A 26,081-nucleotide genomic window follows, 5' to 3' on the forward strand; every position below is an offset into this window, starting at 1 on the left:
GAGAAAAAAAATCAGAAAAAAGTTTATACTTCTCTATACATCCAATTAATATTAAGATTAATTACAGTTACAGACACAACATGAAGGTGTACAATCTTTCCAATCTCATAATTCAAAGCTTTCCCCTTTTAAACAGCAATTTTCCTCTAGCTAAAACTGAATCTGGCCAATATAAATATTATCTCTCCATTGCTTAATGTCCAACAATGCTACATGTTATTAGCTGGAGCCCAGAGTCTATAATGTTCTGCTTTGCCACCACTTGTCACTTTGGATTTCATTGTTCCTTTGTTAGAAACAAACTCTGTCAGATTTTACAAGAAATGGCTGAGCCTTTTGTACCCTTTTTGTAATTAATTCATTTTTGACTGCTTGTTGATCTGAAACAAGGCTGCACGAAATTCCCAGTCACATCAATAACAAACAGCAGGCTGATTCTTCACCTGCAACACATGGAGTTGCTGTTCACTGTTCCCTGCTGGACCCAAGAAACCCTCTGTCCTGGCTCAGTGGTTGCTCATTCTCCTCTTTTGCTTTCTCTCATACCGGAGTCTGTAAAACACAGCCCCATCCTCTGTGTTTGCAATCAAGCAACCCCTCAGCCCTCATGCTTTGCCTTTTCATGTAGCCGAGCCCTGTCATGCAGTAAGTGGGAAATACAGTTTTCCAGCTTCATTTACAATTGGCATGGGGCCTGATAGAATGATTGCCTGATAGAGCCATTGGCCTGGGACTGTCTGTAGGACAAAGGCCCTTTTGATGCCATTAATGCTTTCCAGCCTGGCAATATCGCTTAATTACTCACTGTCTGGCTGGGGTCTGTCAGCTGGCACTGTGTTCGACTGTGCCATTACACTTGAGGGGACAATGTGTACCCCAATCCAGAGATTAAATGTTACATTTCAGCGCTGGGCTCTGGCTTGAACTATACCTCCAAGTACAGAAGAAAGAGCTGGGCACTTGCTGAGCCATGTTAGAGATGGTGTCTGTCCACTCATTCCTTGGCAAGGCTGGGGAACTTGATAAGAGACAGTGATACTTGTCATTTTCCTTTGCTGTTGGTTATCAGTCCAGCAAAGCCTCAGTTTCCCCTGAAGCCAAAAGCTAGCTTTGGGCAGACAGAGATGGAAGAATGCAGTGCTGGGACATATCCTCCGGTCTCCTTTCTTCCCCTCTGGTTTGGGGAAGTTTTCCAAAACCTCAGTGACACATCATCACTTCTCACCCATCTCCTGTTTACCAGAAAGCCTGCAAGTGCCCCACAAACCTTTTGACTGCTGCTTGCCCAGCGGGGCTTGCACAGCCCTAAGGTGGAAGGTTATTTTTCTCTCCTGGGGTCTGCTAAAGGGCTGTGCCCCTGGCGTGGTGGCCGAGACTGTCAGCCTTTAATTCCTGCCCTGGTAACACGACGTGAATCCAGTGGCACAAAGGATCATCTCTCTCTGGCACCGATGCGTGTAGCACCAGTCACATCAAGCTTGCCACTGAAATCTGTAAATTTATACCAGAAGTTACAAGTCCGCCTCAGCGTCAATCCATGCTATTCCAAATACGATAATAAAATACTTGATACTTTCATTAATTCCGCCAGTTTCTACTGGTGTATGCAGAACTCATCGAGGCTACAAATGCCGTGAGAGCTAAAGAGGAGCTGTGTGACAGCAGCGCAGGGCTGGCCGTGAGGAGGGCCGGCCGTGAGGGGGGCCGGCCGTGAGGGGGGCCGGCCGTGAGGGGAGCTGGCTTGAGCGCGGCAGGCCGAGGGGAGCCGGCCGTGAGGGGCGCTGGCCGTGAGGGGAGCCGGCCGTGAGGGGAGCTGGCCTGAGCGCGGCAGGCCGAGGGGAGCCGGCCGTGAGGGGCGCTGGCCCCGCAGGAGCCGGGCCGGCCGTGTGTCGGCGGATCCGTTCCGCTGGGCCGCGCTGCCCCCTGCCGCCCGCCCGGCGCTCCGCAGGGCCGCGCCGCTGCCGGGCAGATTTCCGCAGCTTTCGCTTTCCGCGCCCTGCGGCAATGCGAGAGGATGCGCTATTCCCCGGCAGCCCGGCGGAGACAGTTCGGGCTGTCCCTGCGGGACACGTCGAGCACCCAGGGCACACACATCGATTTCTCCCTACCATCCTTCTCCCTTCGTATCATTTCCCCTTTGTTCCAGCCTTTACTCTTTCAAATTATATTTCAAGTCTCCCTTTTCTCTGCTAGCATTTTTTTCTTATCTCACCTTATCCAACGTTTTTTCTTTTTTCTTCTTTTCTTGTATCTGTCATTCTCAGCATTCCCCCCTCCCCTCTTGAGGAGGGTTTGGAGCTGTGCAGATTTTAAAGCCAGAGAACGCTGTGATGGGTTTAGTCTGGACCATACAACTTCTTTCAATTAACTCCCCGAATTACTGTCTTTCAGAAACAAAACAATTATATTTATCTAGTTTTGAAACCCTATCCCCATGCAGTATCTTTGATAGCTATCTGAAGAATTCTTCTTTCAGCAACTTCATTTTTTGGGCCATGTTGTCATTTACCTAAATAGAATCTTTCAGCTTCTTGGTTTCATTCACTTGCAGCTCTCCTCCTGCATTTCTCAGTATCCTCAGAGCATGCTTTTTTGACCTCAGCACTTCAAATACCCCTCAGAACTCCTCTCTCCTGAGCTTTTAAGTTTTTACAAAGTGTTGTGTGACTGCCAGGTCAATTCTTCTCCTCAGCATTAGAAATCTTTTACTAATCTGGGACCTTTTCCTGTGAAAGAATCACCCACTCACTAAATTTGCTGATAAACGGTCAGGTTGCACTTTTCATCTGGATTCTCCTTACTCATGTTGGCAAGACCCACAGCCTGTAAGTCATGATCCCCTTCCTATGGACTCACAATGAGTAAAAAATTAGAGCTCTTTTCCTACAGACTCCTGAGGACTAATAGTTTTCTACGTAACCAATCTAAATAAAAGCCTTTTTTGAGTCTTTATAATTCCTTGTCTTTTGAAATGCTTTTTGCTTGCTTTTACCCATTTATCTCACTTATGCCTCATATTTGTTTAAAATATAACTGCTTATTGAGATAAAAGTGTAAAAACAGACAATGACTGGAGCTGTAAAAGGCTTGGTACTATAGTTAAAATGTTTTCAGGTAACTCAACCAAAATCAACGTTTTCGTGATACATTGGAGGAGAATGGGGCTTCAAAAAGCTCTCTGGGCATTGCAATTACTTTTGGAAATGAAGATAGCTCAGGTGGCTGTTGGAATTTCTTAAGTTATGTTAAGGAGTATTTTGTATACGCCATTAAGGTCAGTAATAATTCAAAAATATTTCTACATTTCTAAATGATTTCTGTTTTACCTTAAGAAAAAGAGAAGCTATCAGAAAATGTTTAAAAACTGGGAAAGAGAAGCAGAAGTGTTGTTCTCTCTTTGCACCACTAAAATACCTGTTCATGTGACCATGTTCGTTCTGAGCCATCCTTCACACAAATGTCCAGCCTTAGCTCAGTCCCTGTGGCTCCGTGTTTGCTGTCCACACACAGGTTGGCTGCCACGTTTCGAATCTGCAAAACCAAGCAGCAACATTTCACATTAAACTGGGCTGCAGAATTGAGCTTTCAGCGTCAGGGCTTCAGGAGTTTAGCTCTGAAGGACTTGAGATTGACTATCAGTTACATAAAACTGGTAAGAGTTACTTTTTACAGGGTAGAGAGCTGTGTCCTGGAATGAACTACTCTTTATAGAAGCATCTTCAGAAGAAGCAAAGTTTGAAATATTCTGCTTAACAAATGAAAGGTAGGTCTTATGAAATACCTTCATGCAAAAAAACTAAAAAGAGTTTGAGAAGTTCAAAGCTTGTCTGACTGCTTTTTCCATCCTATGAGAGCAAGAGAGATCAACAGTATTGGAAGGGAGTGATTTCTGTATGAGTCTCAACCAGACACAGGAGCAGTCAGCATGCATTAGAAATTCAGGCATGCTTTGCTCCAATCCATGCTCTTACTTTTACACAATAACACCATTGTAGATAAGGTCACACATTACTCCCTGAAGTGCATAAAATTAAAAAGCACTTAACAAGTCTGCACTGAAACTTAGGCTTTTAAAAAGTACTTAACAAATCTGTACTGAAACCTATGCTTACCAATGGAGGTTCCTCCTGAATGCCTGCTGCAAACATTGTAGTGTAACTTGTTCTTAAAAGGAAAATCTTGTTCTTGAGGCTGAAGCAACTGAGTAATAATTAATCTGTGACTATCAATCATACCAGTTATGTACTACTGCTGACAGGTAAATTTTCTCTGAAACATCGGGTTGAAAAGTAGATTTGCCCACTGCTACCAGAAAGAGCAAAATCCTAACTTTGTGTTGCAAATCCACACACATTTCTCCCGAGTTCCTTCGCTGGGATGGTTAAAAATCCTTTAGACACCTCCATAATGAAAAGGATTTCTTAAAGAAACTTACTCTCTCAATGAGATAAACAGAAACTAAGTAATCAAAGTGCATGGAAACGTGCACAAATTCTAAATGTATAATATAGAGAAAGCAGGTGCATATTTTGACATTCTGGATGCTACTTTGATCCTTTTTTGAAAGAAAACTAGATGCTTTCTAGAATGGAGATACAATTGAGTAGTCATTCGTGCTTTTTCATGAAAAATATGTTAGAAGTTGCTGCTGTTGCCATAATATGCCAGAGAAATGTACACATTGCCCCTGCAAACCTCACACACATCCAGAGGATGGAAAACTTCACAGCATTACACAAAACATAGCAAGGAAGGGAAATCCTTGTGCATGCAAGACACATGCCAGAGCTACTCTGCTCTTTTTCTGATTCTGCAGGGGTGGGATCGAGTCTGTGAACCATGCTCAAGAAAGATTTACACAGATGGGAAAGCAACAGCTAGTGAGAAAATGTAAAAACTGTAAAATGTAAAAACTCTCAGAAAGGTTTCAGAAAGTGAATTTGTTTCGCTTAGAAAATTGCAGACTGGGTAAAAGATGGGGGAACATCAGTTTGAACTGCCTCCAGGACCCTTTGATCCTTCACCAGAGCTCAGAGAAGCATTTAAAAAACATTTGGACCAGCCCAGTCCTAGGATATTTTTTATATTTTCAATACAATAAAAGTTTGCTAAAGATGAGGTAAAACACTAGCTCTTCATACATACAATCCAGCACTGGGCAGCCCCACAATAACAAAGATGAAAGGCAATTAGTTCTCAACAACCTGCATTTTCATATTACCCAGCAAACGAGGCAGGAAAGAAAAATGAGGGGAATAGAATTTAATGTCCTATTTTTAAAGTTTCATGTGAATTACCTTCTCCAAGTATAATTTTTTTTTGAGAATGTTCAATCATTTCTCAATGCACTTAAATTTCCATTGTATAGATAAAGATTTCTGGTCTAACATAAAATTAAATGATAATCAGTTCAGTTCTTACAGCATGCAAGTTAATTAAAATGGAACTGCTAACAATTGCCATTAATAATTGGGTATATTTATGTGATTCAGAATTGTAAAATGACAGTGAATACACTCCACATCCAATTAATGCTTATTGCATTAAAAGGCTTTCATAATTTTATCTCAATGGCATCACTCCATCCCAGTCTCTGTCATTTGGACTGTGCAGTAAATGTGTTCAGGCCATTTCTTGAAAAGGCTTGAGCTGAAGCTACATTTAGTTCTTTCACTGGTGGAATCTGTCTCACATTCTTTATTTCCTCCCCTCTCCCTTCTACTCCTGAAAGATTTGCTTGAGTTAGTTTTGACTCTGTTTTTTTGCATCTTACATGTTAGCTCATCCTTTTTTTTGTTTCATCCTTTCAGCTGCAGAGGGGTCATGGTTTGTTTTTTGTTTTCTTTTTTTAATAAGGCATTTCAGTCAAGTCTGTGCTTTTGTTCTCTGGCATTTCTGTGTGGCCTTGGCAGTTGCTAGAAACTGAACTGAGCCACCATGCCAGAGCCAGAGCCATGGGGAACATTCTGCCAAGCACCAGCACCACATAGCCTGCAAATCCCCTAAGATGCTTCCACGGACAAAGGAAGGAAAGCAGAAGCACAGGGTTTTTTTCTTCTCATTTATACACCAATATGCTTTTGAATTGCCTTGTCTCCAGTCATACAGCACAATGGATTTAGGATTTTTAAGGTTATGAGTTACAACTAAAAAACAAATAGATAGTGATCCTAAGACATTTCCAACATTCCTATTTGTGCAATTGTAAGACCAGGGATGAACAGGAGACAGATTTTATCAGCCATGCTGGTAAGGCATTGAGTTGCTACATACAAAACTTTTTTGCTCAGCCTTAATTGCCATCATTTGTACACACAGATAAGCATACAGGAAAATCATGCTTCCAAGGACTTTGATGTATGGACTGACAAGGATGGTAAGTGGTGATATTAAAGGCTGTTTCAGAATTAAACAAATTCTGACAAAAGCACAGGATGCTATCTGTAAGTCATCATACATACTTCTTGAAATGACATTGTAACTCACTATGGGCACTGTAGTCCTCAGAGAGAGCAGATGAGGTGTAAAAGCATAGAGAATACAGCCTCCTAGAGCCCAGCAATTATATTGACCAATATTCTTTTGTAATTCTACAACTCTACAACTTTTCCCAGGCAAATGAGTTCCTGCAAGATTTGCTGTTGAGGTAGTAGCTGATGTCCTGGCTCCTGCAGCCTTACCCCGCCTGCACTGGAGCCAGGCTGTCACCCAAGTATATACTTCAGCCTTCATGGAGCCTGGGAGGGGTGAGCCAGAGTGTGGGAGCCAAACTCCCAGGGAATCTGGGAGCTGCCCTGCATGCTCACCATGACATGAAAGTCTCTGTGCCAAAAGCAGAAAGAGGGAAAGTGTAGCAATCTAAAGACAACTGTGTGTTCAACATTGTCATCTGTGAACAGTGACTATGGAGATGGTATTAGGACAATGCTTATGGATACAGCAACAACAGAAGCACCTTGTACTATCAGTTTATATAATACTCTCCCTACATCTGATTTAATGCCTTAAATATGAAAATGGATTTAACTCTTAGAAGACATTAGCAGTATTCATTTATGTTACTTTTTTTTTGTTTGAGCAGCACTTAGAGCCAGTTTTAGTGCACTGCTTATATACTCAACCCTAGGGCCATCAATGTCTATGAATCAAATATATAAAAATGAGCCACTTCTCCTGTCAACCGATACACAGTAATTTTAGAAGTATTTATCCTTTGTGTCAGCCATAAAAAAGAAAAAGTCAAAGGTAAAGAAGTTAAGCACTGCCAAAACCTCACTGAAGAAACACGGGACTCTTACTCAGTGTGACATTGATTCTGATAAAAGAATTTGAACAGTCCAACTGTGCAGCACTCAGTCTGTGCAGGGTGGGTTATATCGCTTTTGTAAAACAGATGTGTGACAATTGCTGGGCACAGATTGACTCATTAAGGGTATGAGGATGACACATTTTAAAAAAAGGAAAATAACTGAAAGAGAAGTTAGTGAGTTCTTAGGCTTTCTTCTTTTTTCAAATGTGCCACTTGACTTCATGTGCGACATTTTCATGTCAATGCTGTAAAAATTCATGAGTTTGGGGCTGAGAAAGGAGTAGTCTCAGGTTTACAGCTTAGCACTGCTGCACTGAGTCACTTCCTCTTTCAATTGTTGAAGTTTATGTAACAGCAAGTGAAACCAAGATTAAATAATTCCCTTTTGACTGAGTAAAACAACTTTTTTTTGCACCACCCTGACTACAGAACTCATGAAATCTAAAATAAATTACAATGTCTGATATGATATGATTAATTTAATGTAAAATGCGTTTTCAAAGATACTGGAAGCTGTGATATCTGCACAATATATTCATGCTGGATCACAGCTTGTAAATTCTTGAGTACTTCCTAAGAAAACACCTCGTGGCCAATTTACACCTATTGTTTTAGGTAGCAGGACTTCAAATACATATTACAAATATATTATTCTGTCTTACAAAAAGCATGGGACGGGTATTATTGTTTTCAACTTGTACCAGACATCCTAGTATATTCAAAAGAGTACGAATAAAACCTAATTGAAAACTTTTCTCTTTTCCACAGTGGAAAAGAGTACAGTTACATCACTCAAACACAGAACTGACAGTCCCACTAAATTTAATCTATCTGAATTTGCTGTTACATTTCTCTACTGCACATATTTCAGATGTTACAACGCAGAACAGATTATCAAGGGTATGTACACCCTGCCAGCTACAAGGACAAAAGGCACAAACACACATAAGAGATAAGGCCATGAAAAGTGTAGAAAAAAATTGCTTTCTGTTTTCAAAATGTCCTTCTTTTCTATCATAAACAGATTTTTTTCAAGAAATGTAAGAGTCAGATTTTAAATAAACATGTTTGCAAAAAAAGAGGAGCTGAGCAGAGGCTATTTATGAGATGTCTGCTTTCACACCACATGCTTTTACTAGCTAGATATCAAAATACTAGAGCCAAACTTGTCTGTGTACTTCATTGTTTACTCTTTCTCAGACTGGCATAGGCAAGCAGATGTAAAGTACTTCCAAATAGAAGCAGAGAGGGTACTAAATGACAGTCAGTGTTGGCACAGACTTTTGGTGTGTACAATCAGCAAGGTTTCAAGAGCTGTGTGATTCTTACAAAGCAGTAACATTACAGTCTGCTTCCCTCTTTCAGCTTCTCACAGCCATTGACCTTCAAGGATTTTTAAGGTCCTCACAAGTGCCAACAAATTAATTAAAACTGCACAGGAATGTAATGGTGTCAGGAAAAACAAGAGAAGTAGGGCTGAAAGTTCTCTTCCTGTTATTTTAGAGAAAGTATGTTTTAGACAAAAAAGAAAATCTTTGGTCTTCACATCCTTCCTAAGAACTTAGTAAATACTTTTAAGGCACAGATTTCACACACCGTTGATATGATTTTGATTTACTGTCAAAAATACTTGGGTTTATGCAAAAATTGTATAAAAATTGCTATGAAAAGAATGAAAACCTGAATCACAAGTTCCTCCTCTTAGACCCTCTTGACCGAGTTAAGGATTGTCCATCTGGCCAGAGAAATTACACATCTCCTGATCCTAGTCCTCCAAGGGCACCCATGTACAAATGTGAAAGATGGTGAAGGAAGATCACAGTAGCAGCCACAGCAATCTGATCCAGCCTGCCTTCTACTGATAAATTCCTTACCTCTCAGTACACATTAATCTCATAAAAGGTGGGCAGCAGGACCAAAAAGAAGAAACTTTCACAACAAGGGAATTCGTTACTGCCAAGAAGTAGCAAACAGTAAGACATAAATAAATTTTCAACATCTGTAACTGATAGCTTATAAAGTAGAACTAAGTATTGATAGTACCAGAAAAATTTATTTTAGAAATCTCACTATGAGGTAATTTGCCTTTCTAAATATGAAAATTCTGGAGAATGGCAGAGGTATTTATGTTTAGAAGTTAATGGTCCAGTCTTGACCACTGGCAATATGTAGACTTGTGCCTGACCTTACCGAATGTTTTGGTCAAAGTTTCAACTTCATCCTCTGATTTCAACTATGAAAGATAATTTTCTGTCAGCCCCAAGAGCATCTTCCAAAAATCAGAAAAGGCTAAAACTCACAGTACAGATATTCCTATGTTTTTTAAAAGTAGGACAATACACTGGAAGAGTGAAACCTTCTTTATATATCTTAATGAACTGAGAGGAAAGAGCCTTCTAAATGTGACCTATCCATGGCATGAAGCTGCTGTAGTTCTTGGGGGCAAAGGCCACAGCAATTTTTCAGTGCAACTAAGGAAGTAATTTCCTCTCCTAGCACTCCTTGTGTTCTCATTTCTTCTGCACAAAACAAGCTGTCAAAGAAAGGTTTGCTACAGCTCTGCTCTTCAGAAAGGTCTGAATGCAGAACATCTTTGATCACAGGTGGAGATTTGCAGCTGGCTGTTTGCTCAGTCCCTGCTCTGCAGTGATGCTCTGATATTGGTTTCTCTTTTGTGGTCTCCCTTCCCATATCCATCAACGGAGAAATTGTACTTGTCTGCTATTGGTACTCAGTGATGACAGCACCTACAGAATATATAGAATAGCTGAGCAAAATCAGTCCTTTTAAAAGGAAAGTATCCAGGCCTTGCTTGTCACATTTCACATGTGAGCAAACATAACTTCATCTGCACACAATTGTCATTGTAAGGACAGAAGGAGGTGTACCAGTAGATATGCAAAAAATTCCAAGCAGTGACTTCAGACCTCCTTTTTACTAAGGTGATTCTCCGAATCTAAAATCTTCTGCGACATGCAGTAATGAATGCTACATACTTTTTTACTCATTCTTGTCCTCATTGTTGCATACATCATATGCTCTCTACACACAAAGCTGTAATGAGTTACAAAAGCAACAGTGATAGTTCTAAGACATGACAGTTTCTCATTTCAATAGATCAGGGACAGTTTAACCCCTGTGAACTTCCTTAATAACACTACTTAACATCAAGTTTACTCTCATTTAATAATTTTAATTTCCCACAATCTAAAATGTTAGATCCATTTAAATTTGATCTATTCCTCACCTCCCCCCAGGCAGCAGGTGGAGGCTCCACAGGAGGGTAATATTTGGGGACATCCCAAGCCACTGCAGCCATGAACCACTTGAAATCTTTACACTTCAGGTGCTTGCGCAGCTCCTTCTGGGCAGAGATGTCACCAGTGGAGAGATGTCTGTACTCAGGCCGTCGCTGGTAAATGTACTCTGCAAACTCATCCATCCATGTCTCAGCCACTCGCTTCAGGTTCTGCGTGGCACAAAAAAGAATAAACATTAATTTCTATGTGTTTTGAGTGAATGATATTCATAACAGGGAAAAATTTAAACAAAATAAAACACGAAATCAGCATTCCACGCAATTTTTAAGTTTAGCTGGTCTCATTTCTCAGTCTTTAAACCTGGAAAAGTTCCAGTAACTGTGTGCTATCTTTATTGCAGTGCTGAGCAAACACTACAGAGTACTAAGTACCCTGCTTTCCTGCTGGCTCCGTGAGAGACAGCCTTCTGTCTGTTGAACATCTTATTTTCCTTCACATTCTTTATGCATATTCTTCATATGGGTTTTTGAGTAATGATGGATATTGAACAGAAATTTCCTTTCAGCTGCTTACATTGGTCCCTGCTTTTCCCCCTGTTATTTCAGACCTGTTACGGTGAAAGAATGATTCAAATTCTTCCTCCTGATGTATTTCACTTTGCATTTGACAGGCATCTGAGTTTCAATCTGCCATGATGCTGCTTAGTCACCAAGAAATTCCTACCTAAATTTTAGGGTGAGGTCTTACAAGTGGATTTTTGGGGGCAAGCAGCCCTGAAGAGGAGTTGATCTGAAGAAAATGACCTCATGGGATAGAAGCTACAACAACCTGTGGCTTTCTGCACTCACTCATCCTATGAACATATCTAAGACTATTTAGGTTCTATGAAATCCAGTTCTGGCTGTGTTCCACAAAGTCCATTTTTGTTGGTATTTTATAGGAAACAGAATTACCTATTTTGCTGCATAATAATTTATTCAAATTATAATTAATTAAATTAGCTGCCTCAATTTATAAAATAAAACAAATACAATTGCAAAGGAAAGTTCTGGGCAGACTGAAGAGATATATTTTATTATTATTTGTCACCAAGAATGGGGCGTTTTTTCTGTATTTTTGTTTGCTTTGAAAATTCCTCCTGCAGCTCAAATTTATATGCAGATGTTGTAGTGGAGTACGGACTTGGTCTATTCTGTATTGCCACAGCTGCCCAATAAACTTTTATCCGACCAACAAAGCAACATCTCTCTGAATGACATTGAGACACTAGGGTGTTCTTATTGCTTTGTTTGTTAAAACAAGATAATTAAGTTTTATAATATTCTTTTTATAGAACACTAACTACAAAACGCTGAGATTCACTCTGTAATAAGCTGGAGGACAACATACATTTGATTATCATCAACATAAGGTAATGCTTCTTTTCAGAACATTCTTTGCATCTAAGTAAGTTGGATTCATACTGACTTGCCTTCAAGATTCACTGGAAAATTCTTTTCCTGAATTTTATTAATCCATGTAAATTAAATGTCTCTGAACTAATAAGGCTTATCTGAATACAAAGACAGCAAGACAAAGAACAAAGGAAGTACTTTCAGCTGACACTGCAAGATAAGTTTCTATGTTTTCTTTCTGTGAAGCAAATATGTTAAACCTGCAGGGACAAAGCAAGTAACATTAAAGCAATGTAAGAATTCACAACACTGATATCCTTATTGAAAAATGGCTTGTGCCCCACATAAGTTTGACTTGTGTTGTAACTTCATGAAGACCTAAATAACTTTACAAGAAATTAGAATTCAAGAATAGGAACTGGGTAGGACAAAGAAAACAAGAAAAAAAAATTACAATCTCACCTTTCTAGCAGAAAACCTGTAACACAGAAATTTTCTGACGCATAAAAATACTCTGTGATGAGATTTTGTACATGAGGCAAAAAAAATATTATTAGGAACATTAAACAAAAAGCCAAAATAATTAAAATATGTGTGATTTCTAGCATATCTTTCACTGCAATGCTGTATACCTCATTTGCCACAATGAAAATGCAGTTTAGGACCGTTCTATAAAATAGTTTTTTTTGCAGTAATTTCATCTGATATGCTGTTTTCATGTTTAAAAAACATACTACAAAAAGAGCCATACTGTAAAAGTACAGTAAAAAATAAAAAGTTCTCTTAGGAAAGAAAAATTCAAGGTAAGTCTTTCATCACCTATACTAAGAGTAGTCTCTGATGGACCTTCTTTAGTTACTTGGCTGCACTAAAACGACTGTATTTTGCTTTAGATAATTGTTACCGATAAAACATGAGTCCAACAAAAACCTTGATATTATACCTGGTCACTAACTCAAAATTCTAATTCACTGGTCAAAAACTTTTTGTTTTCCTTATAACTGTTTGGGTTTAGTGTGTGTTTGTGTGTAAAACGACCAAACACAGTATTAAAAAAAAAAAGAGTTCTTCTCATGATTCCCCAAGTATCAGGTAGGACACTTTGGATAAATCTATTTAAAACTTTGCTTCCCTGTTCTTCCAAGACCGTTCTTTCCATCATATGCTAAAAATTGCCTGTAATGAACTAGTATATTATCCTTACTATGTTTATACATTGATTTCATAAGCCAAACCCTTATGAGGCAGCCCTTTCAATAGGTTTGTTTTTAAAAATACAGACTTTCAATAGGTTTGTTTTTAAAAATACAGGCTCTTGATCTGCTAGCTCTAAATCTTCAGACTACTTATGAACATGACCAAAAAGAACACTGTGTTCTGGAGTAGTGAGAAGCTGCTTCTGGGGCAAGCACTCAGCATCTAAACAATTTAGTTTTAAGGAGTTTGTTGACCTCAGTTAGCCTGAGTTAGCATTTTGTATCCTTATTACCACTATACAAGCTTAGAAATCACCATACTTCCTTTAATATAAATGTGTCCAGGCTACTACTGAAACTCCCCATACTTGAATTAAATATAGTCAGGAAGAGCTGCTGTACTGAAAGCTGGTTTGGTCCAACCTTGCACAGAAAAGGCAAACATAATTTGTTTTCTTATTTAGAACACAGCATGTTCCTGGAGCAAAAATAAAGGCTGTCCAAGATGAGATGGGTGAATTTGTAAGCTGAAAATCCCCATTCTGTGGCTGTCTAGCAGCATGATAAATTGCAGAGAACCTTTTAGGAGCATAACTCTTCCCTGCAAATTATGGTAGGGAGCTGCTGGGCTTTTACTCATCCGATCTGATGAGCACAACCAAAATTAGAGCCCTCATTTCTGAGCACTTTAGGCCTACCAATCAAATTACTTACTGCAAGGTAAGGATGTGATTTCAAGTACTTTAAAAGTCTTCCAGAGATGCCATTCCCATAATTTGGGTGGATGTCTGACACAGTGGATGGAGGAAGGAAATGGTCACTTTCTTTTTGCCTGACCCTTAGGTGAGGCTAGATACAAGATGAGCATGTCATATGAGCCCCACAGGTGGGAATGGTTTTGAATAGCTACCCAATCTTGACAGAGTGCAGCTGTAAACCAGGCTTTAACCAGTTTGACTTTGATAGAATTTTACTCTGTGTGGGTCTACTGCCCCAGAACTTGCATGCCAAAGAACTTTAAGAGCCTACTAGATTAGGTTGCATTTTGTGAACATCTTACAGCATCATTTAACCACTTATTTCATTTTCATCATCATGAGACAGTTAAGTTTCACAGTGAAACTAATCTTCAAATAATTTAGAGTCAACAGGAATTAGATTTGAATCATCTTGATTTCTTGATTTCCAGTCAAGATAACTCTATGTTCCTCTGGAATATGAGTAGCATAATGTTACAATTTTCTTCTACAAAAAAATAATTTAAATGCCAGTTTCTCAAATGGCATCAAATATCACTATAGAAAGAACCAGTTCTGGTGCATCTTTCTGGTAGATCACTCTTGCTTGGATTCAATCTGAAGATCTCATGTAAATGCATGTGGAAAAGAAAAAATGAAAAATAGAATCATAGAATCATTTAGATTCAAACTGACCTCAAAGATTATCAAGTCCAACTGTTAACCCAGCACTACCAAGTCCACCACTAAACCATGTCCCTAAGTGTCACATCTACATGGCTTTTAAATACCTCCAGGGACGGTGATTCAACCACTTCCCCGGGCAGCCTGTTCCAATGCTTGACAACATGTTTCTACAGCTGTAAATGGCGTAGCTTAGCTTGGTTGACAAATTCATTGCAAGGCTACAGATGTCCAGATTGGTTACTCTTAATAGGAAAAAAAAAAAGGAAAAAAATTAAATAAAAACAATTAAATGAAGATCAATTAATTATTATTCAGTTACATGAATTGACACACAAAATAAAGCAGTCATAGGGACTCTAAGTGGACATCTGAGGAGGTTCTCAGGACCTATCCAAGAAGACCAATAACAATTTGTTCTCTCTTTTGTAATTTTAAGTGAAAAAATTCTGTATGAGAATAAGTAAGGCCAATGGTATTTCAGTAGATGCATATTTCTATATGTTAGGTTGTAACAGATGTCACAAAGAAACTGTGAAATGAATACAACAGTGACAGCAACCACACTGAGTCATCAGCTGTCATCAGTTGCTCATTTACACATTCTTGATAAAATCTTAATCGCTGTTACAATTTTACTCTCTGGTAAATTCTTTACCACTGGGCTTACATTTAGACAAGTTTTATTTAAGTTTATATGAACTCACACATTTAAGACTGTAATTTTGCTTTGTATTTTTACTCAACAATAGTCTACAAGACAGTAAGTTACAATGTCACTGATACATGAATGTCATGGTTTAACCTCAGCTGACAAGTAAGCACCACACAGCCACTTACTCAGTCCTCCTTAAAGAGGTGGGAGAGAGAATCTGAAGAGTGAGAGAACTCAAGAGTTAAGATAAGGACAATTTAACAGGGAAAGGAAAAACTTCGCACAAGCAAAGCCATTCACCTCTCCCCATGGGAAGGCTGGTGTTCAGCCGGCTCCAGGAAAGCAGGGCTCCTTCATGCCTAATGGTGACTTGGGGGGGAAAAACACCAACATTCGAAACACCTCTCCTTCCTCCTTCTTCCTCAGCTTTATATACTGTGCCTGATGCCATATAGTCTGGCATATCCCTGTGGTCAGTTTGGATCAGCCATCCTAGCTGTGTCTCCTTCCAGCTCCTCACCCTGCTTGCTGGGTGGGGTGGTGGTGTGAGGAGCAGAAAAGGCCTTCACCCAGTGCAAGCCCTGCTGAGCAATAAGGAAAATAGCTCTACATTGTTAACAGTTTCTAGACTAATCCAAAACACAGCGCCATACTAACTACTCTCAAGAAAATTACCTGTATCCCAGACAAAGCCAGCACAGCAGACTTCAATAAAAAAAAGTTTAAATCAACTTGACTGAAGAAAGAGAGACAAATGAGGACTTCTGCACTTGAAAAAAGAATTTTTTTCATGGGCCATTTTGTTCAGTGAGTAGGGTGTCGCTGTCGAGGCAGGATGGGAATGAGTAGACTTGATTCAGAAGGCTGTGAGAGTAAGACTCCGATTTATTCAAAATACACTGCTCTTTTGTACAGAGCTTCGTGAGGACCAACTCCATTGGTTCTGAAGTGAAAACCATCCACCGCATTGGTGCAAAGTGCTTGATGCACAGTGATAGAACTTAACTATAAACAATGTGAAAAACAAGAGAGATAAAGAATTATTTACATTCTTCTCCAGCTCTTTCCCAGGCTTTTTGCCTGGCTAGAAACTCTCAGTTTCTTTCTTTGACTGAATCTGAGACCCACAAGTAGGGTAGATACATCTCTGTGATCAAAAATGACTGTCTCTTTTTAAAGTGTGTAAGATCACCTGTCATTTTCAAGAGACATGATATTACTCAGTGAGAAGAAAGCAGACACTGCCCATAAGAATGGAACTTCAGGGTGAGACAGGGACATGTCAAAGAACAGGTCCATAAATATTAGCTCTAAGCAAAGTTTAACTGGATTAGTCCCTAATAGGAGAGGGGTAGTTCCTCATTTTGTCACTGTGGATGTTGTGCTGGCTTGAGATGACAGCACTCTTAAGAGAGCTCCTGAGCTAACTGCAAGCCAGCACACCTCCATCCTCTATGTGCATCTTTTCAAATTAAGATTTTAGATGCAGCAGCTGTACTAATATAAGATTGTAATTCCTGTTCTTAGTTTCTCCAGAAGTTCTAAAGATTTTTATCAGGTGTCACAAAGGAGCACAATGGTTCTATTGTTTGTTTCATTTCACCTGCGTAACCTGTTTTTTCTCTGCTTTTGTGTCTATCTCACCACATGAAACTGACCCTGATCTCAATCAATAGACTTTACCTTTGTCAATATTAAACTACTACTGGAACATCTGAAACCTGTAATGAGATCCTATTGTCCTGCATTTAATCTGAACATTTTCCAGGAAGCTGGATGTCACCAGCTGGTATTTGTCATATGAGACAGGACATCAAAATCACTTTCAGTTATGCCAATCAAATACGAATCACCACAGCATGTCTGAGGTCCAACTGTATTTTGGTTGTGAAATCTAAGAGGGAACATTACTGTTTACTTGCCAAGAATAACACAGCAATCTCAGCAACAACTGACATATTAATCTTTCTTCCTAATAAAACTCTAGTGGTACTATTTTCACTTCACCTACATAATCTTACCAATTTAAGTTTTTCTATTTTTGTTTCGTGAAGCACAGTATTGTTGCTAATTCAAAATGAGTGCCTGGTTTACCTCTAAAAGCAGCTGTATTTAATTTGTCTGGAAATCATATGATGTACAGTTTGTTTTACACAAAATGTATTTAAAAAGTGCACTGGGATCTATCCAGTCAAGATAACTCTATGTTCCTCTGGAATATGAGTAGCATAATGTTACAATGAATCATTACAGAGAAGAGAACAAAATGACTGGAGGAGCTCATCCAACAAGTATGGATTAATATACCAGAAGCAGCAGGATATAAAACTCCAGAGCACTCACAAGGAGAAAAACTATACCCTCAGTTTTGAGCAAAGATCCTTCCATCAGTGTCAGAACACAAAGTTTATAATTTCTGTAAATTTCTACAGCAGAAAAACAATAAAGCATTTCCTGGATACTAACCACAGTCTTGTGATGTTAAGGTTTTAATACTTTAACCTGCTCACATCAGTTAAGCTTCAATGGGGGGGGGAGGGGGGGTTTCCATACCTTTCCCTTTCTCCCCTAACTCCTTTCTAATTTACACAGTGCTACTGCTTGTCAATATTTCCCCTTCTTGGGTTTCTTATTATGGTTCTTTACACATAACTGTGTTTAAAACTTAACTGGGTTTCATATCAGAAATATTTATGTAAAAAACTCCAAGAGCCAGCAAAACCCAACCAAATAAAGAGATTTCTGCAGGCATAAAAGAAAGGCATCTGCATGGAAGCCAGTATTCTAACTAGGTGACAAAGCTCATATGGTATACAAATAAATCTTCTATGAGTTAGCACAGCTGGCAGAGAGGCAAGACCCTATTTATTTTCAGACAGTAGTCTGCAAATACCTAGAACTGAAATTTCACAGACGTCATGTGAACACAAACAGGATTTCGTTCTCTCTGTAAAAGTTTGCATCTCCACCAGATACACAAAAATAATAATTTAAGATCCATGCACTGGAAAATCTAAACCTTTTACATAAGGCCAACCTGCAGAGTTTAGGGGCAGGGATGTTTCTAGTTGTAGTGAGGATGATGCCTGCTCCCAGCTATGTAGCTGTGAGGGGACTGAAATTACAGAAAATATAAAAAGCAAAACCAAAAATATTACTTTGCCTTTTTTTTTTTAATTCAAGCATTAGAAGATCAAAGAATCACAGAATGGGTGATGCTGGCAGGGACTACGGTGGTCATCTGGTCCAGCCTCCCTGCTCAAACAGGGTCATCTCAGAGCACATGGCACAGGATTGTGTCCAGACTGTTCTTGAACATCTCCAGTGAGGGAGACTCCACAACCTCCCTGGACAATATGTTCTGGTGCTCAGTCACCCACACATTAAAGGTTCTTCCTCATGTTCAGTTGGAACTTCCTGTGCATCAACTTCTGCTCATTACCTCCTGTCCCATTGCTCAGAACCACTGAGCAGAGCCTGGCTCCATCTTCTTGGCACCCTCCCATCAGATACTGACAGACATTGATGAGGTCCCCTCTCAGTTGTTCCTTCTCAAGGCTGAACAGGTCTTGAGAAGGCCTCCCTCAGCCTTTCCTTGTAAGACAGATCTCCTATTCCTTAATCATCTTTATTTCCCTCTCCAGAAGCTCCATGTCTCTCTTGTCCTGAGGAGCCCAGAACTGGACACAGCAATCCACGCGAGAACTCACCAGATGCAGGATCACCTCTGTTGCCCTGCTGCAATGCTCTTCCTAATGCACCCCAGGACACCGTTGGCCTCTTGGCCACACGGTCACACTGCTGGCTCATGGACAGCTTGGTGTCCACCAGGACCCCCAGGTCCTTCTTCACAAGCTGCTTCCCAGCAGCTCAGCCTCCAGCCTGAGCTGGTGCCTGGGTTTTTTTCCTCCCCAGATGCAGGACCCTGCAGTTGTCTTTATTGAATTTCAGCTTGTTTCTCTCTGCCCATCTCTCCAACCTGCCAAGGTCCCTCTGAAGGGCTGCACAGCACTCTGGGGTATCGGCCTCTCCTCCCAGCTTTGTGTCATCAGTGAATTTGCTGAGGAGGCACACCTGCCTCTTCATTCAAATAATTCTGAATGAATGAAGAGGTTAAATAATATTGGGTCCAGTGACAGGCCTCCAACTAGACCCTGTGCCACTGACTACAACCCTCTGGGATCTGCCATTCTTCCTCACAGAGCCAGCCTTCTATCCACCCATCTAACCAATTCCCCTTGAGTTGCCTATGAAGATATTATGTGAGACAGTGTCAAAAGCCTTGTCAAAGTCAAGGATAATAATTTAAATATTTTCTTTGGTAAGTACTCTGTTTGAGATCTCAGTTTAATTAATTTTAATAATAAATTTATAAATCTCTTAATGAAAAATATTACAATGGAAACTTAACAGCTGTGTTGTGTAATAATCATACTTATCATGTAGTTGCTCTAAGAAGGTGATTCTTGCCTGATTCCTTAATAACATGCCTGTTCTAAGCTGACGTACCTGCTTACTGTGGTTGCTGAATCATAACTGACTTTTTGCTACAGTCTTTTGTAGTACAGAGGTGATTGCAAAAGTGCCAGCAGTGTTCCCTGAACAGCATGCACACTCTGGTCACGAGAAAATGTAGCCATCACCTAAGTGATTGTCCTGATTCTTTAATCTGCCTGGAAAAAGAATATAAAATGTTCATGGACCACTTGAAGAAACCCCTAAATATTGTTTGCAGATGGAAAAAATAGACCAAAACAGTCATATTAAAGGAAGCTCTGACAAAATTGCAAGCATGGCCAGAGCACCAGATGATATAGTTATAATAATTTTCTCTGACGATCCCTTTTGAAGCCACACAAAAAAGCTGAGTCAATGGCTCAGGTGGGAATCTGAGCCCACTTTTACCTGCTGAATTCCTAAACCCAAACTTGTGCAAGTTCCAATTCAGTGACAGCATGTAATGAGAGAAATGTCAATGTGCTTGTGCCTGATGTGCTAGATGAACACTGTGCTGTGGGATCCCTTGTCCTGACAGACAAGGAGGAATTCAGCTTAAGGTTAGGATTCATCACCCTGCTGGGTTAGCATCCAATTTGAATTTCAATGGGATTGACCCTCCCTTGAAAAAGCCCTAACGTGCTAATGTTCTGTGGTCTAATCCTAAAATGCTGTGTAAAATACCTGCAGGAAAAAGAAATTCTGTAGATATATTTGGAAACTTAGTTTATCTATGCATATCCTATATAACAGTGAAATTTTATTGATATATTTCTTACAGCTTTTATAGAAGTACAAATAGAAAAAAAACCACCCAAAAAGCAAATACAAAACTAAAGAATATAAATAATTACTTGAGATACACCTAGAAGAAAATGCAAAGAATATTCTGAAGTCCAGTTTCATAGGTAACTGGATAAAAGTAAATGGTTTAGCTAGAATTGTTAAAAGGGAAACAACAATCAGAAATACAAAAAGCAACTGAAATAATCCAGGAAAACAATTCTGCAGTTTTTAGAATCTGGGGGTTTGCTTTCTAAACATGCCTTACCTAAAACAAACAGGCAAAATAAGTTATTTACTGCAGTTTTGTGCAGAGTTTGGCAGGTTCTGAATGAATGAATAATTATGTGATGCTTCCAGGTTATAAAGTGGAATCAGTGTTGACATCTGCATGCCTATTGATATAAATCTGCTATGCATGTTTATGGCTTTCTTTAATTTTGCTTGCACCACCAAACAATATTACTGTTTTATATGTGTATGCTTTTCAATTTATGTGGGATGTGGCAGCAACCAATATGCATAAGCTTCCCCAATCTTGAGTGCCAGGGAAGAGAGAAAATGAATGTCATGATCCATACTATTATGTGTGGTACAGTAATTATTATTTAGTGATGGGGAGGTGCAACAAAACTTTTGACAGGTCTCTGATTTATTAAAGCATACGTGATTCTCATGCTCTCTAAACAGATACTTGAGCTTGGTCAAGTGTTACATAGCTGGCTTAAACTGTGTATTGAAACTTGCTGCTAAAAGATAAAGAGAGGTGAAATCCCAAGGGAAGGTAAAATGCTCACTTTAAAGATTATATTTTAACGGTAAACATAAGATGAAACAGCTTGAAAGGAAATCCATGACATGATTTGGGCTATGCCTGCATTTGTCTGGAAGCTCTGTTCTCTTCCTAATTCCAGTCTCCATTTCCCTTGTGCTGGTGCTGGGGAAGAGGATGGGAAAATCTGTCAACCTTTTATGCATTATCTGCACAAGGGAAATTCTCCCTTGATTAACAAAGGTCTCTTGCAATCATTTATAGAATCAGAGCTGGGCTTTCTAGGGCTCATTCATTTCTGAAATGCATCTCCGGCATGCTCCTTTAAACAGCAGAAGGTGGAAAAAGATTTAGTAAAAACCTTTGTGGAAACTACTTAGTAGTGAAAAGTACTGCTTTTGGCAGTGGGGATAATATTTCCAGATATTCTTGTGAGTGCTACTCATTATATATTTGAACTAGAAGGAAGTCTTTAATAAAAAACTCATAAGGCATTGATTACAATCATTGAATAATATGACATTTGGAGGATAAAGCAAAGACGGTTGAAATATCCAGGCCACTCCTGTGGATAGATGCCTAATATTATTTTGGCTAACAGCTCCATTTGGGGCTGACATGCTGAAGATTAATCTGTCCTTGATTTTTTCTGGCAAGGATGCGCGAAAGAGAATATTTTTACACTTAAAATTGCACACAATATGATGGGTCAAGAACCCATATTTCTTGCCTAGTTATTGAAATAGCCCAAAACACCAAAACATACAGATGCTCTTGTGCTCTTGTTAGCCTTGATGCTATGCAAAGGATAATGTACTGGAAAGAAGCTGTGAATCTGACAATTCAAAGTTTCTTTTAGTGATAACTGTATCTCACAAATTTACCTAAGCATCATGTTTTGGACTGGCACAACACAGAAAGAACTATCCATTTTGAATGGAAGGATAAGACCCACCACTATATCTTTTCCCACAAGTTATAAAATAATATAAGTCTGTGCATGGGCAGAGATATCATATTTATAACTGGAAATGTTTTTTCAGTAATATTTCATAAATTATTTATTGAAATCAAACTAAGAGAAATAGTACAGGGAGGCTGCAGACTGTGGCTACCTGATGGTTGTAGCCATCACAGTGCCACCATGAAAGCCATTTAAGTGCAGAACTGTGCAAGATGCCAGAATAAAAATGACTGTATTTCACTCCTACACGAGTGCATGAGACAGTATATTCTCTAATGAGATACTATGTGCTGTAACAGAAGAAAACAGAGACTGAGGTTTGAATTTCTTATTTCCAGTTGTGTGTGATTTTTTGCAGGGAATATCATTAATGAGGCAGTTTCATTCAGGCAGTCCAAAAATCTGGATGGGGCAATTCTGACAACACACAGAGCTACACACTTGGGGAAGATATTAATCTCACAATTTAGTCAATACAGTTTTTGCCCCCACAACTAATTCCATTACTGAATTGTGTGTCACAGTGTCTACACTGATGCCCTGTTAATGCAAATTCTTCTTTCTGTCTAGCCAGCTGTCAGGCAGGCAGCACAGGCAGCCTCCTTTTTCTGCTGCAGTTAGTACAGCAAGTCTGGTCCTGCAGTGCTGAAACCGAGAATATCTCCCCCTTATTGCAAGAAATTCATTCTTTTATTCATACCACATTTTCATTATTAAGAAAAAACTATGAGTCATAAAATATTACCCTATGGCAATATGCAGACTTTAATATTAATGCCATTTTATTATTAAAAAAATCCTCTAAACCAGAAAAGATTAAACTCAAGCATGAATAAATACCAGTATCTTCCTGGAAGCTACATCTGTGCCCTTCATGTCCCATCTTTTGACATCCTGTGAACATCTCCAGAAAGTTACAGAACATTTTCTCTTGAGCAAAAAGCCTCTCATGGGCATAAAAATGTGTTCAGTAGTCTTTGAGAAATGTCTAGAGGTCTCGTAATTTCTCACTCTCACAGCTCCAAGCTGGCTGTATTCCACAACCAGATTTTACACAATAATCAGACAGTCACTCAAATAATTGTTACTCAGTCCTTTTGCCTCAGAAAACATCCCTTCCATGAGATTCTGCCAGTTCTGCTGACTGATAAAAAAATGTGCATTCAAATTGGTCCTGCTTACAACAACTGTGACTGACAACACTGTGCAATTTGAGAACCACAAGCCTTAGGTTATTCCTAGGTTCTTTTGAATCAGCATGAAACGTGCTTCTGTGTCGAGACGTCCAACCCTGTAATTTTAAGCTTGCATTTTATTCTTGGCAATCTTATCTCTGAAAGGCAGGATAACTGCAGTAATTGCACATCTCATTTCAGAAAAATAAAGAAACATTCATTTTCCATTTTCATAGTTTACTGGAAACTGGTTCACAAGGAATGAAGAGACTGATAATGAATGAAAATGAAAAACAGCAAGACCCAATTACTCACCCGTGCAAGGCTGGTTCCAGAAGGGACTTTATATGGGACATACTTTCTGTAGATATGTCCAACTCGAGAGCATGGAACATCATACATGCCACCTCCACACATCCACACCTGGAAAGCAGACAGAAAGCAAGTGAAAGAATGATTCCTGGAAACAAATGAGGCAAAAAAAGCACATTTTAACTAATGTGTATGTGAAAAAAACCACATCATTCTGTGCTGACCCCTCCTACAGTCATGGTGGCCTTCTTGGCATGCTGGTAACTGGGATATGGTAAAGTGGCAGGCTCTCCCACCCAGAATCTCACTGTGCAAAAGCAGAGTATGTTCAAAAGAAAATTATAAAATATATATAAATAGAATAGGAATAGGAATAGGAATAGGAATAGGAATAGGAATAGGAATAGGAATAGGAATAGGAATAGGAATAGGAATAAGAATAGGAATAGGACAGTTTGTGTTGGAAGGGAGTTTATATTTGGCCACTTTCATTGTGCTTGCCTATTTGTGTTATAGTGGGTATATCTGTCTGGTCCTGGAATTCAGCCCCTGACTGTGCTAGTCATACTGTGAAAGGTGAAAACCGGGGTTAGAGTGAAGGCTTGAATTACAAAGTGATTTAGGTAGCTGCTTCTTATGGATCATTTGTGTATCATCCCTTACAGTCCCTTAACAATTAGCCACAGCATCCAACTGAGACCTGATAATGAAATGTTTGAAGATCTAATCTCATTACAGAGCAAACCTAAGTATACTAATGTAAATGTCTAAGGAAGGCTTGAAACCAGTGACAGTGGGGCATTGTCCTTAAATTCCATGGACATGATGTGCAGTTGGATAGGTTTGAGAGCTACTCCAAAAGCTGCTGCTTACTGCCTGCCATCACAGAATTGACTAAGGCATTGGAGCTCTGGATAGGTGCCTTTGGACATATCATCTACTGTCTTAGTAAGCACAGCCCTTCTTAGGGAGGAAGTATACTGATGGATTGGGAATGGAGACCCAATGCCAAAATAGCTTACTACCACCCAGAGCAATATTGCATGAAGTCATGCCATGAGGACATGAGGATAATTTTCTTTTAAAAAAAACATTTTCTAAAATCTACCTCTTAAATAAACCTTGAAATCCTCACCTGTTTCATCTCACGATAGCTAGTTCACTGGAAAATGTGCATAAACATAGTAAAATATCATAAAAGAAAGAGTATTAAAATAATGCTATTTACTTTTCTAACAATATTTCCTTTGCATGTTACATCATTTGTACTTTTTTTAAGTGGGAATTTGCTCTCTGTGTCTATCTTCAAACAACCCAGTGCCCCAGTGAAAGTGCAGACCTATGTTAACTATTTGTTCTTGTTTTTTAAATGGAGGTGGCATTTCAAAGGCTAGACAAATTATTACTGTGCTTAATCAAGGCTTCTTAGCCTTTGAAGAATATACAGCATAACAGTGTGACTCAAAGGTCAGCCCCAGCAAAAATTTAAAAGACAAGAAATCAGAAATTAAGTATATACATACATACATTCATACATGCATATATATATATATATAGGCCAATAGTACTTAAAGTGAGGCAATAAGAGCTGCAGTAGACATATATTGCATTTACTCTAAAGCAGTAGGATAACAGTTAAAAAAAAATGAAACCACAGTCAGATATGCTGAGGCAATAACAAGTGGGAGGAAATAACACTGTGTTAGGCTTATATTTGATAGATATAAAACCTGAAAATGCTGTGCTGCACCTGAGGTATGCTGTGCAGGGTAATTGAAATGAATCTTGGGCTGCCTTGAAGGACATTTAGCATCTGTTCCTGTTTATCTTTCAGCTTCAGAATGGTATTAAAAGCATTTTTTATATTTTCCTGAGAAGATCAATTCTGGTAACTTTGTCTTTAAAATGTGCATTTTTATGTCACATGCACTAAATACAAGAAATTGGAGAATGACTTCTGTGTTAAGTATTACAGACCTCCAGTATATCATGAAAGAAACTCAGGTGGTGTGGGACATTTGGCAAAATTATATCAGAAGCAATGAAACTCTCAGGATCGTTAATGTCTCCTTACAAAAGCAATGAATCTGGTCTGCAGCTGAGGTATAAAAAACAAAGATGAAACCAAAATAATGCAATTCCAGCCTGGAAAGATCAAAAGAGTATTCTATGTGTCAACTAGAGACTATCTCACAATTTATCTTTATATGGCTCTTTCCAAGAGAATGTTGCAAAACACTTTATAGGGATGGTTGAAAGCAAAAAGCAGGCATTAACACAAGCTTTAAAAGAAATTAGGCTGTGGTTATGTGGCTTTGTTCCTGACTGGAGTTTAGATGCCAC

At 39.2% G+C, this 26,081-nt stretch overlaps 1 protein-coding gene across 4 annotated transcripts in view; it reads right to left on the minus strand.

The window, feature by feature from the left end:
- The window catches only part of GALNTL6 (polypeptide N-acetylgalactosaminyltransferase like 6), a 434,988-nt gene that overhangs the window by 17,783 nt on the left and 391,124 nt on the right, over positions 1-26,081 (minus strand). For all 4 annotated transcript variants that reach the window (XM_030271350.4, XM_072928381.1, XM_072928379.1 and 1 more), the window contains 3 exons: positions 23,742-23,849; positions 10,557-10,778; positions 3,415-3,531 (listed from right to left, as the gene is read on the minus strand). In XM_030271350.4, the coding sequence (XP_030127210.4) occupies positions 3,415-3,531; positions 10,557-10,778; positions 23,742-23,849 (447 nt within the window). The remainder of the gene's footprint in view (positions 1-3,414; positions 3,532-10,556; positions 10,779-23,741; positions 23,850-26,081) is intronic.

The sequence above is a fragment of the Taeniopygia guttata genome, chromosome 4 (genome assembly GCF_048771995.1).
Source record: "Taeniopygia guttata chromosome 4, bTaeGut7.mat, whole genome shotgun sequence".
NCBI lineage: Eukaryota > Metazoa > Chordata > Aves > Passeriformes > Estrildidae > Taeniopygia > Taeniopygia guttata.